This window comes from Macrosteles quadrilineatus, unplaced genomic scaffold (assembly GCF_028750875.1).
Source record: "Macrosteles quadrilineatus isolate MER2022 unplaced genomic scaffold, UCM_ALF_1.0 Scaffold_6__1_contigs__length_79288215, whole genome shotgun sequence".
Lineage (NCBI taxonomy): Eukaryota > Metazoa > Arthropoda > Insecta > Hemiptera > Cicadellidae > Macrosteles > Macrosteles quadrilineatus.
Window position 1 is genome coordinate 67,439,768 of NW_026542599.1, and position 12,934 is coordinate 67,452,701.

A 12,934-nucleotide genomic window follows, 5' to 3' on the forward strand; every position below is an offset into this window, starting at 1 on the left:
GTGTTTATGTAAATTATTAATTTCTGTTGAATAACTCACTTTTTCCAAGCCAACCCAAAAACAATTCATTGTAAACTATTTTATTTGTATGTCTCATCAACTATAACCAAAACAAAATACTAAGGAAATATAAAATTTTAGCATAATACACACAATGAGGGACTTAAGATATATCCCTCTGAAATATAGTATGTGAGAGGCTTTAGCTGGACCCTATGGACTGGAATCCCACTTATACTGTATATCTAAAACTCAATGGCAATAGTGTGTATAGTTGTATTTGTAATAGTTATGTAGATATATTTGTCAAAAATCAACAAAAATAATATGATTTACTACTTATTATTTTCCATTAACTGTCTTATAAAAATTGGTTTTTAAAATAATCCTTAGTATTGCATAATCTAATTTCTATCGTATTGTATATTCTGTTTGCATATATTCACTGCTAAGATAATCATAAGCTATTATTAATTCCCATTCTTAAATGGGTAAAAAATTAAAGTATTTTTGGAAAAAACGGTAAGAAACAAAAACATAATACAGTTACTAGTTTTTATTTAATTTCCTAGCATTAATACACACTGAGGAACATTCGACTGCTTATGAGATAGGATATACATAATACACAATATATACAATTTATATACAATAAATACAAATAATTGTCAATGTTTATCACAAAACAGCTCCTGTATAAAATACAACTCTAGGAACAAACTATCAATGATTTGAGAGGATGTTAACTATATTACGGGATAAACTTTCAGATCTTGTAGACTAATATATAATCTGCTTGTATAGTATGTTTTAAGTTAAATACTCATTTTAAACCATGGGTTCTTAACTATCCATGTATTTTTTATATCTCCATTACAGCAAACCTAAATCAATTTGATTTTCCAATTGGTTACTTAAATTATAATTTCAATGGGATCATAATATAAATTCGGATATTCACTTTTATACTAACGCTCAGTAGAAATAATATTTAGTAATATAATACTTCGGTATGCTGATACATATAAGGGACAAACAAAAATGCTGTTAAACAGAAATTCATCAAGTATGCTTATAATGAAATAAATAAATTGTTATAGAAAAAAATAAATAGAAAGCAATTAATTTATTCTCCGTAGGGATACAATTTGAGATAAAACAATAAGTTTAACAATTGTATATCTCAATTCTTAATGCTTATTAGGATTAGCAAATTTAAATCCTCTCAAATCCAATTGATACAGTTTATTTACAAAAATATTGCACAAAGTTTTTATTTTCTAAAATACATCATCGTCCTTAGTTTTCAATGCATTATTTTTTAAATATGTAATCCTCATTCTTATATTTAAGTTTTTAAGTATCTCTTACACATTTGTAGAACACAACTAATCTGTTATTTGGTTTTCCTTGGTTATACAATATTGAGTCCCACAAAGTGCGGCATTTAATAAACCAGTTCAGGAATGTTAACGTATAATGTTACTTTCTGAAAAATACCACTTCTTAGAATAAATACGTTTTTATTACTTAAGTATTTGAAAATTACACATTTTCAAACTGAGAAAATTCGATTCTTACTTGGCAGTCTTAGAATGTGGAAAAACATTTTTGAACAGTCATAAATATTGTACTTATTTTAAATCGTGAAATTTTAACGTTCACAGAATCCTCCTTATAAAACGGTGATCTGATACTATTTGTAACCGATATTTTGGAAAATAATCTAAATAATTCAATATTAATTGCAATTTATCCAATTTCACGTAGAGTAGTCCTTAAACTGCTTCAACAACATATCCCAGCTCAATTAACTAATATTACTTCCTAATAATACATTAATTGTAAAAAAACTATAGGCCTGCCAAACAATACTTTCAATCCATTTAGGATTCGTTCACTATGCAACATTTTCCTTAAATATTTTTAGTGTTCAAATAATTGTACTCCCGTTACCAGCCAGACTTTATTTACTTTTTAAATTAATATTGACAAAAATAACTTAAATAACACATAAAATGTAATACCAATATAATTTCACATACAATCTTCAAAAATCACAAATTCCGCGTCAACCTATGTTTTTCCCTAACCCTATTTTTATAGGCACGAACCCTGTATAGGCCTGAGGAAAACTTTTAATTTGCATGGCAACTGTTCTTGGCTCAATCAATACCCATCAAGACACGTTATTCAACCCTCCTGCGAAAGTACACCCTATTGTAGAGGGCGCACGCAACAATGTCAAAATATGGGGCAATCGGGGGATGATTGGCCAACACAGCCCCCCTGAGTCCAATAAACAGGGGGAATAACCGATCAGGGACTTTTATTGGGTTATTTGGTAAATTAGATATTTCCTTGTCCTGATAAATGCTGTCTTAGTGGAAATATAGTTACAGTAGTACATTTTTTGAATGTAAATTGAATATGATTTTTATTAAGGGGTGAATAGTTTGACAAAATAAAAAAAAAATAGAGGACTGGTATTTTTACTGACCAAATACTGTTTTAGTTTTTAACTGAATTCCTTTTTTGTTTAATATTAAATAGACTTGTGTGTGCTTTAAATAAGAAGTGATCAAGACGTTTTATAGCCTAATTGTGTTTTTCGTAAAGGAGATATTTCTTTGGGCTGGTACTTTTGATTATTTGACCATAGTTGATCAGTTAAACTTGTTATTTTTGTAACCTACTATTTGTTTGGTTTAAATATTTTTTTTATAAACAAATTTTATCGTAAATATTATTTTGTTGTCGTGTTGTATTATATAAAAAAAATATTGAGTTAGTAACAATAAACAGTTGTCTTTCCTTAAAACATTGTAAAAGATAAGTGGTCTTTTTATCTCCCTCGTATTAATACATTTCAACTATTCTGTTCCTAAACAGCATCATAGTCTTTTGAATAATTTATTTTATACTAATCTTTTAATTCTCTGATCTTATTTACTTATTATAATTTTCTTTAAAAAAATAATAATAATAATTCCGCGCCAATTATTAGTTTTAACTATTACTTTTAATAATTTAAATTGAATTGTCATACATTAATATTACAAGGGACGAATCGTTTTCAAAGTTTATTATTACTAACATATTTAGAAGGGTTTTTACTAGCCAAATATTATTCATCACTTATTATAACTACAACACGTGTTTTATTATAATGTTGAATATGAAATTGGCTTTGTTACAATGAAAAAGGAATATGTTAGACGTACGGTGTTATAATACAGAGCTTTAAAACATCGTATCAGCGTCAATTTGTGGTTCGGTTTTTTTGGAAAATAGGATATTCCTTTATGTCGTAAGTTTAATCAGTATAAAAGCGTATGTATAACTTAAATAATTAAATTAATTTTAGGTATGATTAATTTTTTTCTATTTATTAATGATTGCTAGTTAATTAGATAAATCATGTTAAGCGTATTAAAAGATTTTAAATCAAATCTGCGATTGCTGATGTTTCAAAAAGTTCTTTGCAAAGAAAAAGTAAACTATTTTTCACTGAATATTTTCTCAAGTTGTTTCCATATATTTTAGTGCCTAAAACAACTTTTAATGTGTTTTTCTTTGAATTATTTGACAAATAAATATTTTTTTTAGTTTTTACGCGCCGGGTTTTAGTAGGTTTCCCGGAACTGTTTCCCTACAAGAAACTTATAAGTAGTTGGAATATTTAATTTTGCTCGTATAGTTAAATATTTTTACCTAATACAACAAAATTGGTATGTGCTGGCATATTTTAAAAACACAACAGTATTAGGGATTCATCACTGTAAGAAAAAAACACAGAAGTTTTAGAGATTCATCACTGTACAAATTTTAAAAACTGTAAAGATGAGAATTGTGTATCTAGTTTTTACGGAAATTAGAATTTTCTCCTGAAACAGCTGTGCCTTCTGTATCAGTTGTAATGATCCGTGTCCTATCTTATTGTCTAGGGACTGTCGGGGTTTCACGGGTTTTTATTCGGATTACCACCAATTTACCGCCAAAGAAACAGCTAAACAAGACTACTTAGCTGTACTGTTTTTTGGGAGGAATCGATCTAATAGTTTATAGAGAAAGCGACCAGACAAAAACGCGTAATAAATATCATATAATATAGTTGTATGATCTTAAGTTCATATGATTTACTTTTGTTAAGGTTTGTCGAAAGGAAAGCAACCAAAGTGTCCCTACGTGTTATATTGTTATTTTAATTGCTTGAGGAAAATTAATATAAAATGTTTTAAAAAGTTTTAAATACGCAATCAAAATAATATTAAATCAAATATAGAACAGACAAATATTCCTGAATACGATTTTATATATTATGAAACGTATAGTAAAGTTTAACGATATTTTGATAAAGGTTTTGTTAATTTCTGAAATATATAGAATCATTATGATGAAATATGATAAGTTTTACAACCATTTATAAATTAGAGCGTTTGTTATAAGAATTCAAGAGAAAATGGGATTCCAGGCTGCTTTAGTTACACAAATAATTCGGTTTTGTTTCACAGTTTGATTTATTTACACGATTACCTTTTTTTAAAAGAGTAATTATTGCAAATTTTGACACATAGATAATTTATTTATTAGTTAGTCTGATGTACCACATTACGATAATTGGTGTTATTTTAGATGTATTTGGGGCTTTGTCCCTACAAGCCACTAGTATTATTAAGTATATTGCAGTAGAGGCAACGTTTAAAATTTTGATTGATAACATGAAAAGAAATACAATTTAAAATTAAAATATCACCAATATTTGCATAAATGTATTTACATTAGTACATGTAATATTTGTGATTAGTTAAACATAAAGTGGATTTTTATAAGACATTTTTACACTACTTTAAATATAATATTCTTGTACCTTATTGAGCATTCTAGAAATTATAAATAGGCTATACGGGCAATTCTAGAACATTTCGAAGATATAACTTCAATTTATATTATCTAGTAAGGTTAAAAATACTATGGAAAGTGAATTATATTTTGTGATTTTAGTCCCAATGTCTCAAAGAATTATCTTATGTATAAAAATCTGCAAATATGGATAAAAATATTTTTACCAAAGGTATAATAACCTAATTTACGACAGAATGATTCCATTTATTTTGTAAATTATAGTAAATCGTAACAAACCCTTTTACTATTGATAGAGTTTGACACTCCCGTGTAAAAAGTTGTAGCCACAACTTGTAAGGCTTATAGGCCTACAATAACAATGTACGTTGATATAAATAATTATGATTGCTGACGGTAACGGCAAATTTATAACCACGCCAAACTGAAGGAACACCTCACTGTTGAGATAAGCCAATAAGTAATTTATTAAATCAGATTCAAATAAATCCATTGCCTCCGCCTTCTGAGAATAGCTTGTTCAAAAAATATTTTATTTATTCTGTTCCGCCAAAGAACATCTGATCCTTATTTAGAGGATGTTTACTTTCGCATCCAAAATTCAAAGGTGCTACCATGTGCTGCCTAAACTTAAAGAATTGCTACAGCTGATCAACCCTGGTATATAAGAGTCAATATCAAATTATAAAAATAAACCTCCAACAGATATTTCTCAATAAACAACCGGCCATCGTTTATTTCCATTATATAGAGTGTTTTTTGCCTACCCCAGGACCCCAGCCTACAACAATCATGTAAATTAGCCTAAGGTGAGAGTATTAGGCGGGCTGCGTATTAACCGACCAATTACCAACAGCTGCGCTCTACCATTTGTTTTGGCCTTTCCTGAATTAAATTAACCGTAATTATTGGTGGGTTTTTTTGTGAAACAACCTCGGTTGAAAGAGGTATTGCTATCTCGTATGAAACGTGTAATTCAGAGAAGATTTGGTTATGTTTGTAATAGTTTTAGGCCGTACCCGACTTGTTAGAATGCAATTTGTTAGGTTAGACAAGTTTAATTTAATGTGTGTTTCGTAAACGGCAAAAATATAATTTTTCTTACGGTGTAAATGCAGTAACTATTATAATCAAACAATCTCATCATACAGTTGCATTGTAGTTTTTTTAGCTTTGGCAATGCCAATTTTAAGTTACTTGCACAAAGGAAAACAAACATTCTTAATTCAATATGTTAAACCAAAGACTAACCAACACAAGGGAGTATGTTTTATCATTGACTATTAGATACAGAAGTTGTTGTATTAATAGTTAAAGGTTTTATCTATGGTTAAACTGACTTTAATTTGCATTAAAAGGTGTTTTGGTTGGATTATATAGTGCGTAATAGACGAAACTATAAAAAGAATGTAAAACTAAAACATGATTGTGGTAGGGTGTACTTCTGGAAACACCGCAACAAATTCCACTCGTTTTTTATAAATTGTATTGTGTAAACCTAAATAAATTGTATTATAAATTTGTAACACATTTGCATGGGGACAATGTATAGTAGTTTATAACGAATCTTGACATTTTATAGTACAAAGTCTACCGATTCTTAAAAATTGACAAAATCTAGTAAATTTTAATAAATAATACTAATAATAAAAATGCGTGTTCTGTTTTAACTTTCGGTTGTTCTAAAAATTATAAAAATATATTATTACTTGTTGAATTATGAGCAAACATAATTCTGAAACGTTATGGAGTCATGGAAACGTGTTTTCTTTGGTATCCATGTTTTTATTTGTTTGATATTTTACACTTCTACATAAATAATTTATTTAATAGTTTTGTTTGATTTTAATTGTTATCTCTACTGGAACAGTATTTAGTTGAATATTTTAAATGCATATGACTGGGCTAAGCTGTGTTTTGTTAACTATTACTTCTTTTAAAAATAAATAGGTACTATTTAAAGACGTAACTAGATACAATATAAAGATGTAAAGTTATTCCACATTTATGATCAATACTATTTTCATCAGCACTGAAAAGGGCAATTTTGGACTGTTATGCGAGGGTTAATTATGTTATTCAGTACTTTCTATGTATATAGGTCTATGTGAAATACAAAAATATTATTTTTCAATTTTTTCGTAAAGGAATTCACTTAATTCGATTTAGTATTTTGGCAGGCCTACAATGTTTTATCATGCTAATCGGTTATGAAATGTGTGTAAAAGCCGATGGAATGGAACTAAACTTTTAAGAACAAATTATATTACACGAAAATAAAATACATCATAATAATAAATAGTCTCGTAGAAACTACAGTAGTTTTCCCATAATATCTTTCCTTAATAAATCGAAACTAACAATAGAGACTGTATAAAAAGACTGCCAAGTTAGTCGTAATTTTTAATATAATTTATTAATTATCTTTCACAAAATGTACTTACACTAAACTTAAGCCTAATATAGGCTAAATAAAAAATGTGTTTTAAAGCTATAAATCAAATTTACACTCTTTGTCATGGGTCTTTTCATTGAAGTGTTAAAACGGATTCGCAGTTAATAACTTATATAGTATTTATAAGAGTCATTGAGAAAACAACAAAACAAATCACTTCTAAAACATGTATTCCTACTTACATAAAAAAATTTAACAATATACAACTTAACATTTATATGGGAGTTTCTAGAACATTTTTGAACAATACTACCACAAAACGAAATGGGTTAAATCGAGACTTTATGACATGAATATTTATAAAACTAATAAAAGAAAATTCTCTTTGATACTTACAAAGTAAAATAACATTTGCAAACGTTTTGTTAAGTTGTTCAACTAATCAATATTGGGGTGGAAGAATTTAGTCGAATAAACATGTTAGACCCTTACGCTATTAGTATACTTTTGTGACCCATACACAAGATATAAATTCTATCCACAATAGACTGATAATTAAATTACATATGTATAATAAATTACAATACTTACAAACCCGACCTATTGTCATACGGCGCGTAACGTGGGGCTGAATCTGAAGACGTGCTGTGGTGGATGGAAGTACGGGGGAGGAGGCAGCAGAACCAGCTGGGGATGGTGCATCGGAGGAGGGTAGCAGGCTGTCTGGGGAGCGGCCATCACGGGAGGTGGCGGACTTTTGGGCTTATCCGGAGAAATAAGACTCTCTATGGTGAACAGCCTCTTGGGTCTCGGCGCTGGCTCGGAGACCACGGTGTTGACCGGGGGCAGTGACGTGAGGGAGGTCACTGGAGGCAGAGGGTCCATGGTCACAGCCGGGGGGGGTGGCGGCGGCAGAGGCTGCGGAGGTGGCGCGGGCTGAGGTGCGAACAAGAACCTGTTCATGTTAGCCAAAGCGGCGAGTTCATTTTCTAACCTATCTTTGTCAGATTTCATCAACTTGAACCTCTTCCTCCTCCTGAGTAGGGATCCGTTCTCGAACATGTCCAGAGCAGCGGGATGCAGCGCCCAGTAGGCACCCTTGCCCGGACGGTCGGGTCGCCGCGGGATCTTGACGAAGCAGTCGTTGAAGCTGAGGTTGTGTCTGAGCGAGTTCTGCCACCGCTGCGTGTTGTGGCGATAGTACGGGAAGCGCTCGCTGATGAAGCGGTAGATGTCCGACAGCGGCAACATCTTCTCCGGAGAGCTCCAGATGGCCATCGCGGTCAGAGAGATGTAGGAGAACGGAGGCTTCTGGTCCCCGTAGGATTCTCGGCACGGTCGAGGCATGGCGAACTACTCGGGTACACTTCAAACTGTCTACAAGTGTCAGATGTCACAGAACAGAGTGTGAGCCGTGGAAACTTACCATTCCGGCATCGGTCACTTGGAGCACAAAACACACAACACGAGAACAAACAGATGGTGCTGAGATGGGCTCGCGCTCAGAACTGGCTCAGGTGTGATCGCCGACACCTCGGCTGCCCCTCCACTATTGGAGAGTGACGCCGCGCCAATCGCAACGCTGGGCGGAGCGATAGGCGGGGCTTCCAACAGCGCAATCCTCCTCTCCCATTGGTCGTTCTCCTTTATACTCTTGTTATTCCATTAAACGAGCGGTTTTTGTTTACATTCCGCGCGCTAAGATCGATGCTCCGCGGGCGGTGCCCGATAAGTTAGGCACAATTGGAGAGATCTTTGATGAATCGACACCGCCGTCGACAAAGGATAATGAAACCGCTCCAGGTCCGTCCTGCACGATAAATAAATCAAATCGATAAATGTTCGGAGGAATTAACTCGGGAATATGCATGGCGAGACGCAATTAGCGTAGGGCCGCGGGCAGACGCGGTCGCCATTAAACGACTGACTTATTGATTCAATCAGAGCGGTGATGTTGTGAGACAACCGAGGATGGGCTCGTCAGTCGATATCTACGGTGATCTGTAGCGACTAGCGACTAGCGGCTAGCGGCCAACTGCTTTAATGTAGCCGCAACCCCCAGGGCCCACTGATTATCGATACATATTTATACCGAGTTTCTCCCGGTTAAGCTTACAAGTCGCTCAGATTGGCTCGTTGTATCTTGAATACACAGAATATTCATGGCGTTATTGATTTGATGTCATCCTAGTAGAGAAAATGCATCATACTACAATATCACAACACTAACGGTGTGATTACGTCTATCCTACCGAGTTTAAGAACGCTGCGAAATTTTCTTCTACAAATGTCTGCGGTTTTCAGGAGCTTGCAGAGGTATTGAAATCCGAGTTAGTAAGCATGATCATCGAACGAGAGCCTTGGATATGTTCCGTTGCCGTTTAAGTCACACTCGATCACACCTTGAAGAGATGCCTTCGCACGGCAAAATCTTCAACAATCTGCCTTACATTCCTAGCAATATTAGAAACCTCGAATATGCAGCGAGCAAGACTTTCGATTCTGTCTCACATGAAATTCTCCTTGCCAAATTAAACAAATATAGGGTACGTGGTGCAGTTTCCCCTCGTGTCATATTTGGAGAATCGGCAGCAGGTCGTTTCAATAGGCGGTGCTAAGTCCCAAAATCTCAATGTTCCTCTCGGGATGCCACAGGGATCATTTGTGGGCCCTGTCTTCTTTCTGATAGCCATAAAGGACCTAGAACTGGATGGCAATGCACTCAGGTTAGCTGATGACACTACCCTAATTTATGTTAGTGACAATCCAGGAAATGCTTCAGAAAAAAGCTAAAGTGATGTTTAGGGCAGCAAAAGAATGGTTTGAGACGAACAAATTAAAACTCAACCAAGACAAGACACAAAACATCTTGTGTTCACTCTATCCTAACTTGTCCCAGGACGTCGTTGGTTAACTAGGTTTACGATCGACCCAAAGCTGAGTTGGAGACCCAATGTGTAAAGAGCTATCAAGAGTAACACATCTTCTCAGGAAGTTAACAATACTAGTTGATAAAACTTATCTAGTTGTGATCTATCATGATTTAGTCCACAGCCTCATTACTTACGGTCTCCAGCTAAGGGGTCATGCAGCCAATGTCATCAGAATCCTTAATGCTGCAAAGGAAATCCCTCATAGTCATAACTTGTAGCGGGCGAGCGGAGCACTGCAAGCCTATATTTGTTGACTTGGGCATCCTTACCAAGCATAGCAACTACCACTTTTACCACTAGACAAAATGTCCATCCGCATAACACCAGGCGCAAAAATTACATTGATGTGCCCTATTGTAGGCTCAGCAAGACAAGAGACGCGTTGCCAGTCATGCCCCTCAAACTGTTCAATAAGTTGCCGCATGCAGTGAAGGATTCTAACCACAAAAAATTTCAAGCCAGTTTGAAATGTTGGTTAAATGCTAGGTTTTACACACTCATGGAGTTCTTTGAGGACGACCTCACAAGCTTTTTAAATCCACGATCCATTAAATTTTTTTAAAGTCTAAAAGTATGGTATAAAAATCCTAAAGTTAACGGAAATCTGTATATATAGTAAATATACGTGACGCAGCCTATCCAGCTTATTCTGGTATGTGCCAATGAGTAGGTAATTTTTTTTGTCCTAAGACGCTAGGCACGAGCCTGGGATTGTTTTACACATTACTTCAGGCTAGACCTAGGGGTTGCGGCATTATCACTTAGATAAAATCCATTGGTGCCTTGGCGGGGATCGAACCCGGGACCTCAGGGACTGAAGTCCCGCGCTCTAACCACTACGCCAGCTCGCTCCCCAATGAGTAGGTAATGAGTTAATGAGTTTCTGAACTGTGATGAAGAACTTGTTCACAAATAGGCCCTTGTACAATCTGGAAGAGTTGTCCTCCGCTAAAAGTCAGGGTGGAAAGAACTACGGCCTCGTGTACCACAAGCACAAATTGACGATTTTAATGTTATATAAATATATAGTGTACATTTTAAAAATATAAGTTTTGTTTTATTGACGCAACCAATCCAATTTTCATTGGTCAAAGATTTAAAAAACAAGTAAGTGTAACGGGTAGTCACTGAAATTATTTTCTAAACTTTGGGATTATATTTTAAGAGTAAACAACCTGGTAAATGGATTTCACAATTCATATAGGCCTACCATTGGAATTAGTAGACAGCGTTATTATTTTGTTGACTACCCGTCACATGAGTAAGAAAACTCACGACAGAATGAAAGGAAAACTTAAGTTTATCAGCTATGAGTTGGTCTTGGTTACATTGAAGCTATTTATTCGAAAGTTCGACAAGGGATAAGGAATAGAACTAGTATTAAGTGTCAAGTAATTTATTTCCCCTGCTAAAAATTCTTACGAAATTAAACCAAAATGAAAAAGTCTTTATCAGGGAAAGTTAGATTCACATGGCATTTTCCTACACATCATACTGAATCATTGATTAAGACGTTACTGTATTTAAAAATATTGTAAGCTGGCCAACAATTTCATTTGAATTTTGTGTACGCGAACATGTAAATTTACTTCAAGAAATTTCTACGACTACACATTTACTATCAACTCCGTTACGAAGCACGGGTATAGCAGAGGTAAATAAAGTGAAGCCAAATCAAATATTGATTTGATTGTAACAATAGGCTATGTAGGATGCTTTTAACAACCCTTCAGATAACATTGAATGGGACGTAGCGTATGTTATCTTATCCGTTTAAATTCCCGTTATCTCCATTCATTTGCGTCATCGTCCTTGGGTATTTAAATTTTATCTTTACTGTGGAATTTCATTAATTTGCATGTTCCAAAAAAAAACTAAACTTCTCAACTAAAGTGTTATTTGGATTGTAATTTCACCGGTGTATATAACTAAATAGTTGTTTTTATATAAATTAGTTTTAAAATTTCACATTAAACTACTGATCATCTATAATATTAAAACGAAACAGTGTTTTTTTTATTTCACGATTCTGAATCAACCACTCGACGGATTTTCATGATTTGTGTGTTAAAAGAAAGATAATTTTAAGAACTAGGGAATGTCGAAGCCATAATTTTAGTTTAGGGCCCCAGTTTTTTAGAAATTAAGTTTTAATTTTTAAAAAGTCTAGCAGCCGACGCTAAGATTCTAAACTAGCTTTCGGCATAAAATAATTTGCTTCATAACAGCTGTAAATATTCAGCTTTTGTGTCACAAATTCAGCATTTGGATAAAAATGTAAAGACTTACTTAGGGTTGACTTATTTATACTATGTGTAATGCTAATCATTGATACGTTCAATTCTTCTGTAAGAGGATGCCAGATTGATTAAATATACATAGTAAAATACTAGGTTTTTCAAATTATTTTTTAAAGCAATCTTTGTAATCATCGATTTGTTTTAGAGCAATATAATTTGTTTTAACTAACAGCTGGTTAAATATAAACTATGGAACTATGAGGTTATTTTATTTACTCTTATTTTGTCATTGATTATAGGAAATAAGTAAGATTAGTAGAGATAATTAGACCACAGTTTAAAATAGTTTAGACCAAAATTAATTAAACCACAGTACGAATCGAGGCTCTGTACACGAGTCTTAATAAAAAAGGATAAATGCAAATTATTTTACTGCTCCACTTTTCAAGGAAAGTTTAGAAAAATAACAATGTTTACATGTTTTAATTCTTTGTGGTAGCTTT

The 12,934-nt window shown here is 33.4% G+C and overlaps 1 protein-coding gene across 1 annotated transcript; it reads right to left on the reverse strand.

Moving 5' to 3' along the window:
- Positions 1-7,660: 7,660 nt before the first annotated feature.
- LOC128997115 (fork head domain-containing protein FD4-like) lies at positions 7,661-9,001 on the reverse strand. Its single transcript, XM_054422696.1, has one exon. The coding sequence runs from the start codon at positions 8,603-8,605 to the stop codon at positions 7,865-7,867; it is 741 nt and encodes a 246-aa protein (XP_054278671.1). The 5' UTR covers positions 8,606-9,001; the 3' UTR covers positions 7,661-7,864.
- Between the last annotated feature and the right edge of the window lie 3,933 nt (positions 9,002-12,934).

What these genes read in the sequence shown, in the direction of transcription:
- LOC128997115 (XM_054422696.1), bottom strand. Translation starts at nt 8,605, where the DNA reads ATGCCTCGACCGTGCCGAGAATCCTACGGGGACCAGAAGCCTCCGTTC.